At 33.8% G+C, this 17,388-nt stretch overlaps 2 protein-coding genes across 2 annotated transcripts in view; one reads left to right on the forward strand and one right to left on the reverse strand.

Moving 5' to 3' along the window:
• Positions 1–7,256, forward strand: part of LOC138336658 (A-kinase anchor protein 5-like) — an 8,692-nt gene extending 1,436 nt beyond the window's left edge. The window contains exon 2 of the mRNA XM_069286189.1: positions 6,133–7,256. Coding sequence (XP_069142290.1) covers positions 6,133–7,256 — 1,124 coding nt within the window. The remainder of the gene's footprint in view (positions 1–6,132) is intronic.
• Positions 1–11,835, reverse strand: part of LOC138336066 (uncharacterized) — a 20,105-nt gene extending 8,270 nt beyond the window's left edge. The window contains exon 1 of the mRNA XM_069285349.1: positions 11,587–11,835. The gene's annotated coding sequence lies outside the window, so the exon portion shown is untranslated. The remainder of the gene's footprint in view (positions 1–11,586) is intronic.
• Between the last annotated feature and the right edge of the window lie 5,553 nt (positions 11,836–17,388).

Below are 17,388 nucleotides of genomic sequence, written 5' to 3' on the forward strand. Positions count from 1 at the left end.
GCAAAATTGGCACAGAAATATCTTAAAACACCACACGCGTGGCCATGGTCTTTGTTCCATCTTCTTAACAGACAACTACAATTTAGAAGCTCTTAAAGGTCCCGATTGTACTGTACAGGAAATCAACTGTACCCGAGTCTATATACTTAGTCTGATATCTACCGTCTCCACATTTATTGTTTATTTTTCTAGTCATGAGTTCTCGACATGACAATAGAAACATTTAAACGTCAAACAGTTAACTGTAGGGTGACTGTTTCATCAATACCTGTAAGACCGTCATGTATTGACTGCTTTGTGGTTCACAGACTACGGCTCGAAGACTAGTCAAATCCGCGACAAGAATCGGGAATGTGGTTCCTGACCTCTTTAGCATTGTCCACAGTTAAGGATCAGTTGGTGCCAAGCGGCCTCCATTTTTGTTTAAGGTTTTGGGTAGGTATTATGTTTTGTGTATTGGTACGTTAAGACAAAAGAATGTGTCAATACATGAACAGTTTAAACATTACTGTAAGCTGGTGATAAGCCTACTTTAGAATCATATCATTATAATTAGAAGTCTCTAAAATTCTTGAAACAAATACAGCTGACGGGATCCAGTCGTTTTAAGTTAGGCGATAAAATATGTTAAACATTAAGTTTTTCAAGAAAAAAAAAGAAAAAAGAAAATAAAACAAATTAATTCAAACATAAATTTTATCATTTATATCAAAACAACTCTTCTAAATCGCCATAAAGTGTCTTCAGACCCTACAGGTACATGTACATTTTGGAAAATTATAACACCACAAAATGCAGATTTCGAATTGTACACGACTATTTTATGCATAATCCTTAGTTTGGATATTGGTAATGTCTAAACGTATATTTTATACACCACCTTCGTATGAATATCTTTAATGTTAATTGATAAATATTTTCCATAGACCAAAAGAATGGCGCTTTAACTCCATTTGTTTTATTGTAAAAGTTTGTAAAATCACGAAATTTATGCCTAATTAGTACCTGATTGAGTTATCTGAATTAAATTATAAGCATAATCCTCAATATCTTTCGATGTTATGGACGGACATTCTTTTTCATAGACGCTTCGAGTTTATGTAGAATGTCCTTCAGGTTTTTTTTTGTCTATGACACCATAACTACAAAAGATATTTGGAATAATGCTTAAATATATTCTATATTTTAGGGACAATAAGTAAAATCGTTATCTAATATCAATCAACTAAGACAGAAAGGAAATATTCAGGAAAAATCAGCAAAGTTTGAAACCATATTATCTTTAAAAGCAAATATTGGTGAAATGTTTTAAAAATGTATATTTATTACATATTCAAAGTAGATGAAATTTCATATTTAAACTGGTTTTCGAATGTTTAGTTGTCAGTTTTAATCGGCCGGATTAGATGGGATAATATGACACTCTCTATGTTTTTGCAGTTTGTTAGAGTAAGATAACACTATAACACTATGGAGATGGCAATAGCTCTCGCTATCGCAATGAGACAAGTAATGAAACGCCACACAATCAGAGACGACATACAATATTCCGTTCTTTTATACTATATGGTTATCCGCCTTTGTTGCTAAGAATCTAGTATTACGTCATTAGCTGGAGAGTAAAAAATACATCATTTTTATGACGTAATACACAGTAACACATCACATTACAATCAAAATTCTCCAGCAATACAATATTGTATATCAATCCTACATAACCACAAAATGATCTCCTTGACATTAAACGTAACAGATATATTATTGATCACAAGTCATTATATAGTTCATTTAATCTATCACAGACTTTTACTGTTTCGATATATTCAATGTAATTTAAATTTTGTTTTAGACTTTTAATTGCGTTTATCTTGTTATTTTTATATACGTCCTCTTTGTGTACCAGGCACTTGCTTATATCTTAACTGTTAAATGTTCGCCAAGAGTGTATTTGGTCACGAGACTGTCATTATGATTTATTGAAATTCTATATCTAGTGATTCAGTTCTAATATATACATTGTATTATCATAAATTAATGTAAAATGTGTAGAAGCTGTACCTAGTTTCATCTGTACCTAGTTTTACCGAAAACATTTCATGTTATCGTAAGTAAATATTTAAATTTTAATGGAATTATTGTCACCTTTAACACCTAACGGTCCTTTAAATCAATAGAATGTTTTAATTATCGCCCAGCATCTCTGGCGTAGAACACACAGAGTGTAGCAGACGATAATTATACCAGTCCTGTACCAGCTGGAAGGTAGAACATAATGTGTCTTTTACATACCGTACCCATTTCTCTCATTTCTTATAAGGTAAGTAATGCAAGGTCATCATGGAATACCAAATAACATCTCTATGCGTTTGACAGAATTATGAATAATATTTGTGTCGTTTATGTGTACTTTCGTCCCGTTATCCTACTACCTGTGTGAGATGTCACATCGAAAAACTGGCCCAATGATCATCAGATTGGTGCACATTTCTAAAAGGATACATTTGTAACATTTAGACGCTTGTTTGGTTAAATATCACCATTATTTCTCTAAAATACCATTACCCACTTTAAAAGGCTGCCATACCCATCACAGATTTTGATAGGATTGTAAGCGACACACAGGATGTTCTAACCCTTTGTAATCATATCATATATATATGATGAAATAAAATGTTTATAATCTCATCAATTATTGTGGTTTCTATCATATCCAAATAATTTATTTTTAATATATTTGTGTTAGGTTCGGGTAAAGATATTTTAGGAAATGAACGATACTGTTCCCTAACTTATTTTCGAGCGACTTGAATGTCTGTTTCCTAATTTCTAGATACATGAAATTTAATCGATCGCACGAGAAAAAATGTTGACATTATATCCTTTAGCAATTCTATTAACCCCCTGACCAAATAAATGCATTATACGAAAATAATTAAATCTTTCATTTGTCTTAAAAAATTACTTCTTTTCATGATTCTGTAAAGGAAAAGTGACGCTGGCGTTTGTTTTGGCTGATAAAACGGCGTTATGATTTCATAGGGGAAACAGTCATTCAATTGATGACTTATTTAGAAGAGATAATCTATAGTATATTGTAATATAAGAGCCAATATGAATTGATTTTATGTTACGGAAATATACATTTAAAACAAAAGTTTGAGTACACTTTTCATCATAATAACTTCGTGGTTTATTCAAAGTTTCTACATGTGCTATATCTCCCAAACATAAAAAATAACCATATTAATCCTTAATTCATCATAGTTTAACAATTGTTCTGAACTTCATAAAATCATACATTAAATATGGCTTTTAAACAGTGATTTAAAAAAATACACCTGTTTTACTCATACAACATTAATTTATAATACAATGTCCAATCGCATAATGAGGTATGTATTCGGGTAACGTTACAGCAATATTAAAAAACAAATGATTATCGCCGCTAATGGAGTTCAAATTGGTGTAACGTTTCAGCGCTGATATCTTTTAAACAGAATGTTAAATATCTACGCCATTCACAGTATATAATTTGTTTAGTGGTCGAGATCAGGATCATATAAGATAGTGAGCCGTCGGAATCTGTAGTGTAGATCGTGAGAACTTGTTAGTGTATTTACAAATCAATCAGATATCTTAACACACCAGGCACATCCACACGTTTATATGGATTTAAAATACTCGGTACAAGTATATTTGCCTAGGCTATTTTTCACACGACGGATACACAACGATACATAAAACATGCATAACAATATATTTTTTGTTATGTCGGGTACGTACCATGTATGGTCGGCATTAATATTGGTAATTAAAATACAGAGACGGCTTATAGTTTCGATAAATAAATACTATACGGTGACAAAAAAAAATGGATTGTTCTACTTTAAATGAGTAGTTTTTGTTTTGCATCAACAGCCATCTTATAGCCAGGTTCATTTAGGGTTTCTGGGTTAGGAGGAAAAGGCAGGGACAATTACTATTGAAGCTTTCAAATAATCTATTTCACCAGATTTAGACAATTTGCAACCTCTGAAGTATTTTGGTGTTGATGATAGAAAAATTAATATTATACATACAAAGCTGCGCCACCAAAATAGTTCTCTTGAGATATGATTTATTTCGGGAACATCTTGTAGAAACCCCTGAATGTTTATGTGGCAAACCTTGTGAAAATGCATTCCACTTTTTCTTCGACTGCCTTCGTTTTGATCTTGAGAGGCGTTTACTTTTTGACGGTCTCAGTAATTTAGAAATGTGCATTATTTCATTAAGACCAGTAATAGATTTTAATATCCGTATTGAAAAGAATTGTAAATATTGGAATATGACTCAGGGAACAATGCTGCCACAGTTATATTTTATATTGATCTTTTCTTTGCCATATGATGTATGTTGAAATAACTTGTGCCCGATCCTATTGCTATTGACTATGGTCATAAAATATGTTTAAATAAAAAAATTAAATCAAAGGTGAACTACTTGGTACTTGAACAATGGTAGAAAGAAGGCATAATTGCGATGAAAGATTAATAAAACATCTTTAAATGTATAGAATAAATGATAAAAATAATTGTACAAATACATTTGTATGTATTTTATTATGAAATTTCTGGTTAACTAATAACACAGCTGACGTAACAAATGGACACATTATGATTGGGTCTTTTATCAAAATATAATATTTATTTTATATCTTTATTGACTTGACTTTCCCGTGGCCCTGAGTTAATTTAGCCTCATAGTTCAATCTGTCGTATCATGCAGAGTGCATGGGTCGAAGCAAACATTTGTATGATAAAATATTCCACACTAATTTAAATCTTTTCCACAACAATTTTTTTCTGTCATCAATGTTAATCAAACATAATTAATTTTCAGGAAGGTTTCAAGAAGTATGAAGTGACATAGAGCAATAAACTCCTTTGTTATGTGAGAATTGATAGCGACATCTCATCAAGGATAGCGCCATGTGTAACAATGGGGTTGAAAGGAAGCAACAAAATGGAAAAATTTCCGATAAAACGTGAAAATTCAAACCTTTAAAATATGTTGATTTGATTCAGTCCGGTTACAGTATCAAATAAAGTTCACTTACTCTTATTTTTAACAAAAATAATTTTTGTTTTTCAGAGTTTAGTTTTACCAGAAAACGAAGATTGCCATTCCATTGTTGATGTTGTAATGTTGCACATTTAATTTGAGGATCATCAATTAATGTGCCTTGTATATTCTCATAGATTCTATTGTATTTACATCGAGCAAGCTCATATCATACACAGCTCATGCACTTAGATTTGTACTTTTACACAATGTGACCGAGCAGTCCCTCGATGTGTATAACTTTCCTTTACCGATCGTTTGACTTGAAGCAAAAATTGCAATTTGTTTATTTCATATATTGATAGCGCACATTCTGTGAACAGTAGTTGACACTTTATTGAACTTTTACAAACAACGTGACCTTTATATTATGTGAAGTATAGATTCAAGACACTCACAAATAATATTTTATGGACTAGATATCTAAATTACTACAGTACTGGTCAGCCATCACTCTGATATCATAACGAAGGCTTAAAACCCAATAAAACATGCATGTGAAATTAACACAGCAGGAAATGATTTCTTTATCTACCTAGGTATGTAATAGTTGCATGGAAGTGTGAAAACTTACTGTAGGACGTAGGTAAACACAGACCCACCTGTCTGTAAATACATCTATAAAGGTTCTACTAAAGTCTTGTGTTGTGTGAAATGGTATACCGGTGTCATAATCATAAAAAAGGGGTAAATCAGCTAATTTAATTGTGATGTTATTCAGAGATAATACATTTTAAAATATATATTGGTACATGTAAAATGGACATTAATGTGTGAGAGAGGAGGAAGAGAAGTGAATATATAATCAAAAACTACTTGCCGGATTCGCTTAAATGAGTTGCGTTCTGAAGTAAGAAAACACATGTAACACAACAACACAGAAGACAAGAAGCAGTGAAAGTATCAATGTCAAACAAGGAAGGAAACATAATTCCCGAAGTGGTAGTAAAGCTAAAAATGTAAAAACAACGCCACGATTACAGGGACAACAAGGCAAGACTTATTTTCTGCTATCACTTTTGATACCAGAAAAGAAGTTAAGGAATGGCATAGCTAGGTCAGCATGCGTTCTTCAGATAAGGAAGGGTATATATAGGACTGAGGATCGAATACTGATCTATGCTGAGGATGGCATACTGGCCTATGCTGAGGATGGCATACTGACCTATGCTGAGGATGGCATACTGATCTATGCTGAGGATAGCATGCTGATCTATGCTGAGGAACGCATGCTGACCTATGCTGAGGATAGCATACTGACCTATGCTGAGGATAGCATACTGACCTATGCTGAGGATAGCATGCTGACCTATGCTGAGGATGGCATACTGACCTATGCTGAGGATCGCATACTGACCTATGCTGAGGATCGCATACTGACCTATGCTGAGGATAGCATACTGACCTATGCTGAGGATCGCATACTGACCTATGCTGAGGATGGCATACTGACCTATGCTGAGGATGGCATACTGACCTATGCTGAGGATCGCATACTGACCTATGCTGAGGATCGCATACTGACCTATGCTGAGGATCGCATACTGACCTATGCTGAGGATAGCATACTGACCTATGCTGAGGATCGCATACTGACCTATGCTGAGGATGGCATACTGGCCTATGCTGAGGATGGCATACTGACCTATGCTGAGGATCGCATACTGACCTATGCTGAGGATCGCATACTGACCTATGCTGAGGAACGCATGCTGACCTATGCTGAGGATCGCATACTGACCTATGCTGAGGATCGCATACTGACCTATGCTGAGGATCGCATACTGACCTATGCTGAGGATCGCATACTGACCTATGCTGAGGATCGCATACTGACCTATGCTGAGGATCGCATACTGACCTATGCTGAGGATAGCATACTGACCTATGCTGAGGAACGCATGCTGACCTATGCTGAGGATAGCATACTGACCTATGCTGAGGATCGCATACTGACCTATGCTGAGGATGGCATACTGACCTATGCTGAGGATCGCATACTGACCTATGCTCAGGATCGCATACTGACCTATGCTGAGGAACGCATGCTGACCTATGCTGTGGATCGCATGCTGACCTATGCTGGGGAACGCATACTGACTTATGTTGAGGAACGCATACTGACCTATGTTGAAGAACACATGCTGACCTAGCTATGCTTTTCCTTAACTTATTTTCTGGTCTTACTAAACCAATAACACATTCATATAATTCAACTGAAGTCATGAAAAACCAAGGTCATCGGTTATGGAAGAGTAACGGAGGTTGCCAACCTGTTGGAATTTTCGACACGAATTACAGAGACTTCATACTAATTAGCCTATAGTGAATAAGTTTGAAAATTATTCATAGCCAATATGTTGGCTAAAATGAAACTTTTATAGTGAAGTTTAATTAAATAAATACTATCAAAAATTTTGACAATTTCAACAGGGGTGTTGGTTGAACATCGATCTTATTGATGTTATGGAGTCATCCCCATTAACGATATGCATACACATTCAAATCGCATTATCATGTGCAAAGTTGTGCCTTGTTTGATTAAATCACTGGCATTCTAAATCAAATGTACATGTAATGGTGTTCATATTTCCTGTATTTGCAATTTCAGTTTGGAAATGATGCATTCCTAAAGCCTTTCTAAAATGATGCGTGATTAACGCGTCCTTCATCGCCTATACACCTCGTGTCACCTGCATAAACCATATATTTCCAATTCCATTGCGTAACGTTACAAAACCAAGTCAACGATAAATATAAGGTTTGAGGAATTCTAAACACTCAAAAGATTTCCTAAATGTCGACCCTGATTTAAACATCTGGTCTCATTACAAATGATTACAAAATACATTTACAAGGTCTGAAGGAAGATAAACAGCAATTCATCGTGGGGTTTCACTGCATCAATTAAATAAATATTCATTAAAAATTTTATATGATTCGAATGCCACAGATGTAACCATATAAATAACTCTAGCGATACTCTGTCACCATCCGACCTTCAAATTAATTTTAATTTGGCGCAAGTCACCTTGTCCTATACACTGTAACAGACTCCATATATTTCATTTGAAGGAATTAACCGCGAATTTATTTATTTTGTGAGGTGACCTTCTCGATGGTATTATCCGATGTCCCCACTCATTTATCAACCTACATTATTATATAGCTAATCATTCCGCAGAACCGTGTAGGTATGTGTCAAGCCAGACTTTCTATATCGAGGGAGGGGGTGTTCATGCGAGCGTTAACTACAGGGTGGGTAACATACAAAAAGGTCACAAGAATGTATGTGGATTATGTAAAATAGATAAAACTTTAATTCTCGGACTGACATGATGTCGCCATTTTAAATAGAAATATCTTCTGAGAGTACATCAGACCTATGTCATCTTCACGGGAAAATGCGGTGATATGTGAAAAATAATTAACAATTTTCTGAATGTTGAAATTTCAATATTAATTCCAGTCAACAACCCCAAAATATATTTTTATTACTATGGCTTCAGCGTTATGACAAAATGTGCACTTCCCGACATTCTTACGTGGTCGTGTTCTTATGGAAGGATTGAGTTTTATTGATGATTATTTAAAATAGAAATAGTCACAACTTCAGTTCTAAGTATTAGATAAGTGTTGATGCATAAATAATATTACATGTTTATCATAAAATACCCAGTGATATAACTTTAATACTGATTCGTTTTTGTGTAAAACGATTATCAAGTCCCTCGAACACTTAGATCTCAATATTGCCGTCAGAATTAGTCTTCGGTGTAATACTGTTTCTTTACCCCATTGATACAACAGTAGCGAGCGTAACAATATCGTGCACTTTTTGACACGCTGATCTGTATTATAACGCCCATCAGTGTCGTGTAATAACCTTGGGAAACCTATAATGTAAATGTGATGGTTTCGGGGTTAGCATTGTAAGTATCTGATATGTCTAGGTAGGCTAAGAACATTAATCTCAATCTAAATGTCATCTCTATCTATATTGTACTTATTTATGAGTCAGCTTATATAAAGTTCTGTAAAATAGCATTTGATTACTTTAGCAGAAATACATTTGTCAGTACATACAAAAGAAAAAAAGTGAACTGAGTTTTGAAATAGTCTGCTTCTGAAAAAGAGCATTTGATTACTTTAGCAGAAATACATTTGTCAGTACATACAAAAGAAAAAAAGTGAACTGAGTTTTGAAATAGTCTGCTTCTGAAAAAGAGCATTTGATTACCGTAACAGAAATAGATTTGACGTTACATGTCGTCAAAAAGGAAACAAGCAAAAGTGACTTCAGGTTTGAAAATAAGCTAGCTTGTATACTTTCTGAAAAAATAGCATTTGATTACTTTAGCAGAAATACATTGTAAAATATAAAAAACTGTATGCATGTATGTCATTATAATCTTATTTATTCGACTGTTTTCGATAACTACAAAAAGTACTACATGTGAGTGTTTCCTTTGGCAGTGTGGTACATATGTACAATTGCAGAAGGTAACCAAATCTGAAAGGTATATTCATTAAAACCCAACTCATTTTTCTTCTAGTCGGAAGAACGTCAAAGAAACTAAATATTAGCTCAACATTAAATGTATCATTACATGTATGTACATATATAAACATGTGGTTACTCTTGTGAGGTACGCTCTGCAGCCAAACTGGAAGGACAAATATGAGAGCTGAGGAACTTTTCTTATTGTCTGTTTTTGTACGAGTACGGGGAAATCAAAGTGCTAGGAAATCAGAAATGGGGGTAAATTAAATTATTTGCTTACGGAGTTACTAATCAATAAATGTCGAGAGAAAATCAAGTGCATTGTCCGGCTTGATTGTGACAGGTTTTCCGTTTGGGTAGACGAATGTTTGTAACACACATCAGGGGTCCGGCTAGACGAGTAGAATCCCTTTACAAACATTTCATTATACATAAAATGATAAATAATCCATCATTCGATTTGAAGTATTGTGCGTCTATCAACATTCTCGTTTCACAAATAAAATGTGTTGGATAAAAAGTCTTGGAGTAATTGTCTTGACTGCAGTTAAAGAGAAGGATTATTTTGAAACCAAGACATCGAACGATCAAGAATATGAATCAATGATATGAAGTCTGATTTATCTGGAATATAACATTGTCATGTTAAAAGCCACACTCTAATTGTGAGCAAAAGTTCAATGAAAACGGAGCAGCGGGATCAACTCAGACAGATAAAGTAATAGTATGATGTGAGTCATTGACACAAAATACTAAACTGTCTTCGAGGAGAGCATCTAGCGGCCATAGGACTATATGTTATCCTCGTAAAAAATAAACAATTAGAACTACTACATTGTAACTTCAGTGACACAACGCCAAATCGGGAATAAATTCTAACGAAAGTATAAAGTATTAGAAATTAATGGTGACTTATTATATAAATACGTAAGCGTATTTTGCTCGTATCTCAGTGAAGTTGTTACGAATAGTTACCGAGAAACATATAGTGCACCGTAGATCAGGGGGACTTGTAGATCGTTAACTACTGCTGTGATTTACATTGTAGCACTATAGGTTTAAACCATTATTGATGTGTCATTATCATTCCTGGGGAGCGTCTGGCCTAAGGTAGTTATGCAGGGTTCATTCTTTGATTAAAAATGAATTCTGCACCTGTCTAGAAACGCTATATATAAATCATTGTGTAGATTACGGTGCGATGGTACTATGTATAAGATATATGTTAACATCGTTACTAATCTGCCATTATAGATAGTACACACGGTGGGATCTAATAAATATTACGGCATGTATCGATATTTTAAACTCATTTAATGTTGTTTTTTCACTCCTCAGGGTGTCATTTTCCACAGCCATGCGGGTTATTAAATTGTTTACGTAGCAAAGGTCATGGGCAATAAACAGTTTATTAACAGAGGAAGGGTAACAAACAGCCCGACGCTATCTGTAATGAGATATACATGTCATGCTAGGGGTGCATTATGCAAGCTTAACTCTAAAGTATTATACATAAAGTGTTTAATATAAACATTGGCTTTGATAAGAAATAGAAATATTCCAGAAAATATCCGAAAGAATAAAGCATTTGATTCCGATTATGTTGAAGAATTACTATGTAGATTGTTAAAATGTTTTATTTTTTTTAATAATACTAGATTTCAAAGCTAATATTTTTTGTGAGTTTATTTAAGACGAAAAAAGAATTCTCTGAAGATTCTTATTTATTTTTATCAAAAATTCACTTCTAAATTATCTCCATGAAACGTTCTTTGATACATTTATTTGCATCAGGTATAAGATATGGGAAGAGAAACAATTTAATTATTATGCCTATCGATACTTCATAAATATTCATATGAATATACCTGCCACACACATTAATCCCTTATTACCTTATTTTAAGAACACATTATGGCATTTCTTGTCACCTTTCAAATTTTAAATGATTATGATATAAAACACGGATGATTCCTTACCTTACGATCACTGTTCGTCCTTATCGGCTGTGAGAGAACTTCAGGCTACTCAGTATACCATCCATATGATGGGCTATACCTCGTCTCCCGATAGATACACCTGTACGCAGGTAACAACAAGTTTACCTTAGACACAGGTAAATCATATACAGGTAGATATATACCTGTCCTTGTGTACACCTATACCCAAGTTTGCATAGTCTGTATATAAAAATCATGCATTTTATATACACATTGTTAATCCGTCGGCACTGGTTAAGTGTGAAACCATGAAAATCGGTATGTGTATTGAAATTACATCGATTGGACGGACACGGCTCACGTGCTATCTACTGGCACGTGGAAACCTCCCACCCCGGGGACACGATTAGGAGAAAATGTGTATTGCTAATTGTCAACGACTTCTGTTGATTTTTTGTCATCCTTGAAGTGGTTACCATTGAAGTGCATTTGTTCGTTAGTTTTATTTTCCCTGTACCCTCTAATGCATAGATACACGTATTTCTCAATTATGGATGTTTAGTGAGGTTAATATGGTATGGTACCACCCTGGTAAAATTAATAATAACCGAGGGCGTAGACCGAGGTCATTACCTAAGATTCAAGATATCAATAACATTGATTTATAAAATGCGTGTTTGTTAAAAGAAGATCGAGGGTCTTAGAACACTACCCTGTAGAACTCAACGTTTGGGCAATGTGACGTCAGAGTCTAGTTATATGAACTTTAATAGAAACGTAAAATTAATATTTAAAATATTAACCTCCACAATGTCATGAAGAGTTGTATACAGTGCATGTACATGCTTTAACGAGATCACTGGAAAATCACAACATACACATTTTGTATATTGATTTACCTCACAGAACATTCAGATATACACAGGTACATGTGTACTCAACATGTGCATACATTAGTTGCTCCGTAATCAGTATAAATACATTAGATATGCATACATATTAATGTACTTACAATTGTCATTGTTATAAGAAAGATATTGGACCATCTAAAATCTGAGATCCGGGTATATCATTAGTTACGGGTACATGTATACGCATGTGTATACTTAGAGAGAGCTTCTGAAAATATTTTATCAAAAACATAAAATCTGTTAACGATCGGAGAATGTTTCTTGTATTTCTTGATTATGTGCAATTTGAGTTAACAAGACAAAACTAGTTATAGTAATATTTGTAGATAAGGATAATCCAAAACATACTGAAAAATATATAAATTATATAAATATATATATGAAATATATAAAAATTTATATTAAAACTGCTATTATTAATATATATATATATATAATATTTACATTAAAATTATTGTTATTAAAATAAATATATATAAATTATATGATATATATATAAAATATATATAAATTTATACAAATGTTGGTCAGCACATGTAATGCTTAATAAAATCAGAATGGAAAAAAAGATAAAAAACGTTATCTAAGTATCATAATAACAATATCACGCAATGGAGATACATGTACCTGTAGTGTTCGCAGCGTGATTAAAGCAGACTAAAACGAAGCTTATCAGAGTGATCTCCCTTGTCGTATTGAAATTCTCAAAATGTTGATAACTTTGGTAATAAATAACATATCAAAAGCTCATCTTGAGTGATCCTTAGGCGGCACAGACAATAACATGCTCGTCATTAGCCTACTCGGTTGGCCTACTGTATGAAATGTAAACAAAGCCGATTCAAATAATAATAAAGAGTTGTTATCAGATCCAATTAAATGCATTTGACATCAAAACAGGGAATATGTGTTCAAGCATTGTAACGGTAATAAACAACAAAAAGAATCGCTGGTCGGGTCTACAACCGGGGGCTTTCCTCAGGAATGTTCAAGGAATTCCATAGTTAATTAAGTCAGTCACACACCATGCAAACACTTGTCTATCATCCGTACAATAAAATAAAAGTCGTGACTATGAAGAATTTAGTCTTTATCGCGTACGTAGACCGATACATACATTAGAAACATTCAGCAGCTCAACAGTCATACCATTTGATCAACAGACTATTTCACAGTTACTTTCCTCGGTTGAAAATCAAATATGGCGGCTCGCTCCACTTCGGACCGCATCACTACCCTGGCAACGATACCGGTAGTCGCTCCACCTCGGTTATCTCAATTTTTATTCGAAATGGACATTATTGATACATTATCAAATTGGAAAAAAAATATAATTTAAAAATAATTAAAGGTGTCATTGTTATATTTCAAATCAAACTGTAGCTATAACATTCAACAATCGGAACTATATCTTCGGTCATCCTGACTACCGTAGTTACCCAACTTAGCAACCATCACCGTTTTAAATTTGACATAAAAGTAGACTTTTTTATGTAAATATAAAGATTGAACAGTGTTTTGATTGCGTTAAAGCTGGTATGAACGCAATGGGATACAGACATATTCTACATGTAGCGCTAACGCGCTACATTGAATATGTCTGTATCCCATTGCGTTCATACCACCTTTAACGAATTCAAAACACTATTCAATCTCTATATATTTACATATGCCCCTGTATAGTCAACGGGAGGGAGTTGCGTTCAAATTAGCGTAATCGCAATGACGTATGAATACAAACGCAGTGCAGGTTCGGACTACTTCTACATGTAGTTCACGCTTCGATAAGATTTTGTGTCATAAGTTGACAGATTTCAAAATAACAACAAAGGTTTTTATTAGGTCCAATTAAATATGTATTTGACATCAAACAAGCATTGTAACGGTAATAACAAAAACTTGTACATTGTAAACGGTAATAAATACAAAATGAATCGCTGGTCGGGACTACAACCGGGGGACTTTCCTCGGGAATGTTCGGAAATCCCATAGTTACATCAGATGTAGGCCTACATGTATGTGTATACAGAACATCTGATTGTCAGTGAAAAATTCTGGGAGCGTCTAAGCGAACAATAGGTTAACAGATCAAATACAGGTTTCCAGGGAAAAAATACCATTACAGGTAGCCTTTCCGAAACAGTATCATCAGTTTTAAATAGCCCCGTCTCAGCATTCAAAATAGGCCTACACACACGCAAGCATATGACTTTCCTCCGTACAATAAAATAAAAGTCATGACTATTTAAGAATTTAGTCTAAATCGCGTTCTTAGACCAATACATACATGACAAACATACAGCAACTCAACGGTCATACCATCAATAGGCTATGTCACAGTGTATGGCGGCTCGCTCCACTTCGGACCGCCTCAATACCCTGACAACGATACAATATCGGTAGTCGTTCCGCGTTGGTTATCTCAATTTTTATTCGAAATGGACATTATTGATATATTATCAAATTGAAAAAAAAATATATATATATTTTGAAAATAATTGAAAAGTGTCAATGTTGTATTATAAACCAAACTGCAGCTATATAACATTCAACAATCGGATCATCCTGACTACCGTACAGTTACCCAACTTAACAACCATCACCGTTCTAAATTTGACGTGAAAGCGGATTTATTTATGCAAAATTATATAGATTGAATATTGTTTTGATTGCGTTAAAGGTGGTATGAACGCAATGGGATACAGACATATTCTACATGTAGAGCTAACGACGCTACATTGAATACGTATGTCTGTATCCATTTGCGTTCATCCACCTTTAACGTAATAAAATCATGTTCTATCTCTATATATTTACACTTGCTATGCTTGGTCACTATACGCTAATACTAGCCGTTTTTGTTTTCTCCATAACTTCGTTCATTCTCCAATACTTTTTTTTTTTTTAATTTGCATGTTTTCAGAAATGAAATACATAAAATATGAAAATGAAATAAGTTCTTATGTATTGTCCATTTGTTTGGCAAATATCTCTACTTTTTTAAATCCAAAAGGGCTGGCTCCTATCTTTTACTCAAAGACCAAGTTATAATTGTTACAGTCAACCATCATTTTTTGGTAAAGTAACAGTATACCGTGACTTTTGTTAAAATGAAACTAAATTGAGGTTTGTCATTCGTTATGCTCACAATAATAATATACACTTTAATCTGTTTTTTTGCTTTGGTTTTGGCTCTTTTCTTTCCATTACAAACGCCATATTGTCCGTCTCGCCGAATCTAGCTTACTTGTCTTTATCACAATTGCAAGTTATCGTGAAGTTCATTTATGTGGAATATTGGTTTGTATGATTTCATAAGTCTGTTCGTAATATTTCATATTAAAAATTGTACCATAAGTATTTTGTTTACTATATTTTCCTTATTATCAAATTGTACATTTATCTGCATTCAGTACATGTCAGTAATTTACTGTATTTGTATAATCTCACAAATTACTGTATAGGATATTCAAAACATCCTGCTTTAAACATGTAACGTATATGTTACACAACTTACTTAATATATGACTGTAGAAATCTGACAGGATTATTATGTTTTTACTGTTTCATAAATTTCACGTCGAAATGCATCTAAGATAAACGTACTTTTCAGCGGGTGCTCATTATCTTCTCAATACTTTAGATGATTTTTGCCTAAATTAGCCAGCGCTAAAGATCTGTGATCTTGGGGTATATGTCTTATGAAGTATTAGGAAAATAAAACTCAATTTAATAACACGAATCTGCTTCAAACTGTAGTCAAATCTTACTAAACATCGAAATTATCAAACGATAGATTCAAAACTATTGAATGCACGGCGTCGATGAAGGGGTATGATTATTGTTTGTACCATATTGGCTAACGTCATCTGTATACTCCAGTCATTCCCATTGACTGCGGATGGTTTCAGCGTTTTTGTAATTTAAGTTGGGGAAAAAAAAAAGCTCGCACTGCTGTACTCGGTAGATGTGATAATCTCAGGATAAACAGTCGTCTGGATATTATTGGCCAACGAAATCTCACGTGTACACTTGGTTTTGATGTTATGTGACATGAAGGAAAAGGTAAAAGTCATTCTTCATTGTCTCGCCTTCCTTCACCTGAGAAAAAGTATCAGTCTTCGTCATACTGATGTTGCCTACAATACTAACCCTAAACTAGTACATTTTCTGACCCATATTCTAGTCTGAAACAAATTGCACATATGAATACCATAGTTCACTCTAATTAGGTTTACGTACAATAAGTACTGATCAGTTACCAAATATGACAGGTTCGTTATCCATAATTATAACAGATACGTTATTTTAGTTGTCTATATCACAATTTCCGTATCATTAGTATAAACAAACATTCTAACAATATATCGGCTATATTAAAATGTATATTTGAATAGTCGAATGTAACACTATTTTAAAGGGTTTTTACACTTAAATTATAAGATGTTAAAGGTACATCTTTCATCAAACAGATACGTGATCATTTTATTACAGATACGTTACTATTTTGATATGTGATGTATAATTTAACAATTAATATTAACACCTTAATAGCTCTTAATCAATACAGTCTATATACTAGTGTTGAAATATATGTTATTATTATATCTGAAATGTATTTATATGTTACTATGTCCAGGTAATTACTAATGGATTAGTAAAGGTTTTTCGTTTTTCCGAGTTTCACACAACCATGGCAACACTAAGTATCTTCCCGCTTGTGTAAACTATTGGACCAATATCTCGGACACTTGCCACGTGGTTAAGCTTATTCGAATTGTTTTATGACAAGCGTGAGAATTTCTGTCGATATGGGTTATTTGTCCATAACGTATCTGTCGGGTAACGTACTGCAACACTAACCCCTCTCATCATTTTAAGGACACCGTGTGACTTGTCGACCAAACCACAAACATTGCAACACTTTGTT

This window comes from Argopecten irradians, chromosome 12, assembly GCF_041381155.1.
Source record: "Argopecten irradians isolate NY chromosome 12, Ai_NY, whole genome shotgun sequence".
In the NCBI taxonomy this organism is placed as follows: Eukaryota; Metazoa; Mollusca; class Bivalvia; order Pectinida; family Pectinidae; genus Argopecten; species Argopecten irradians.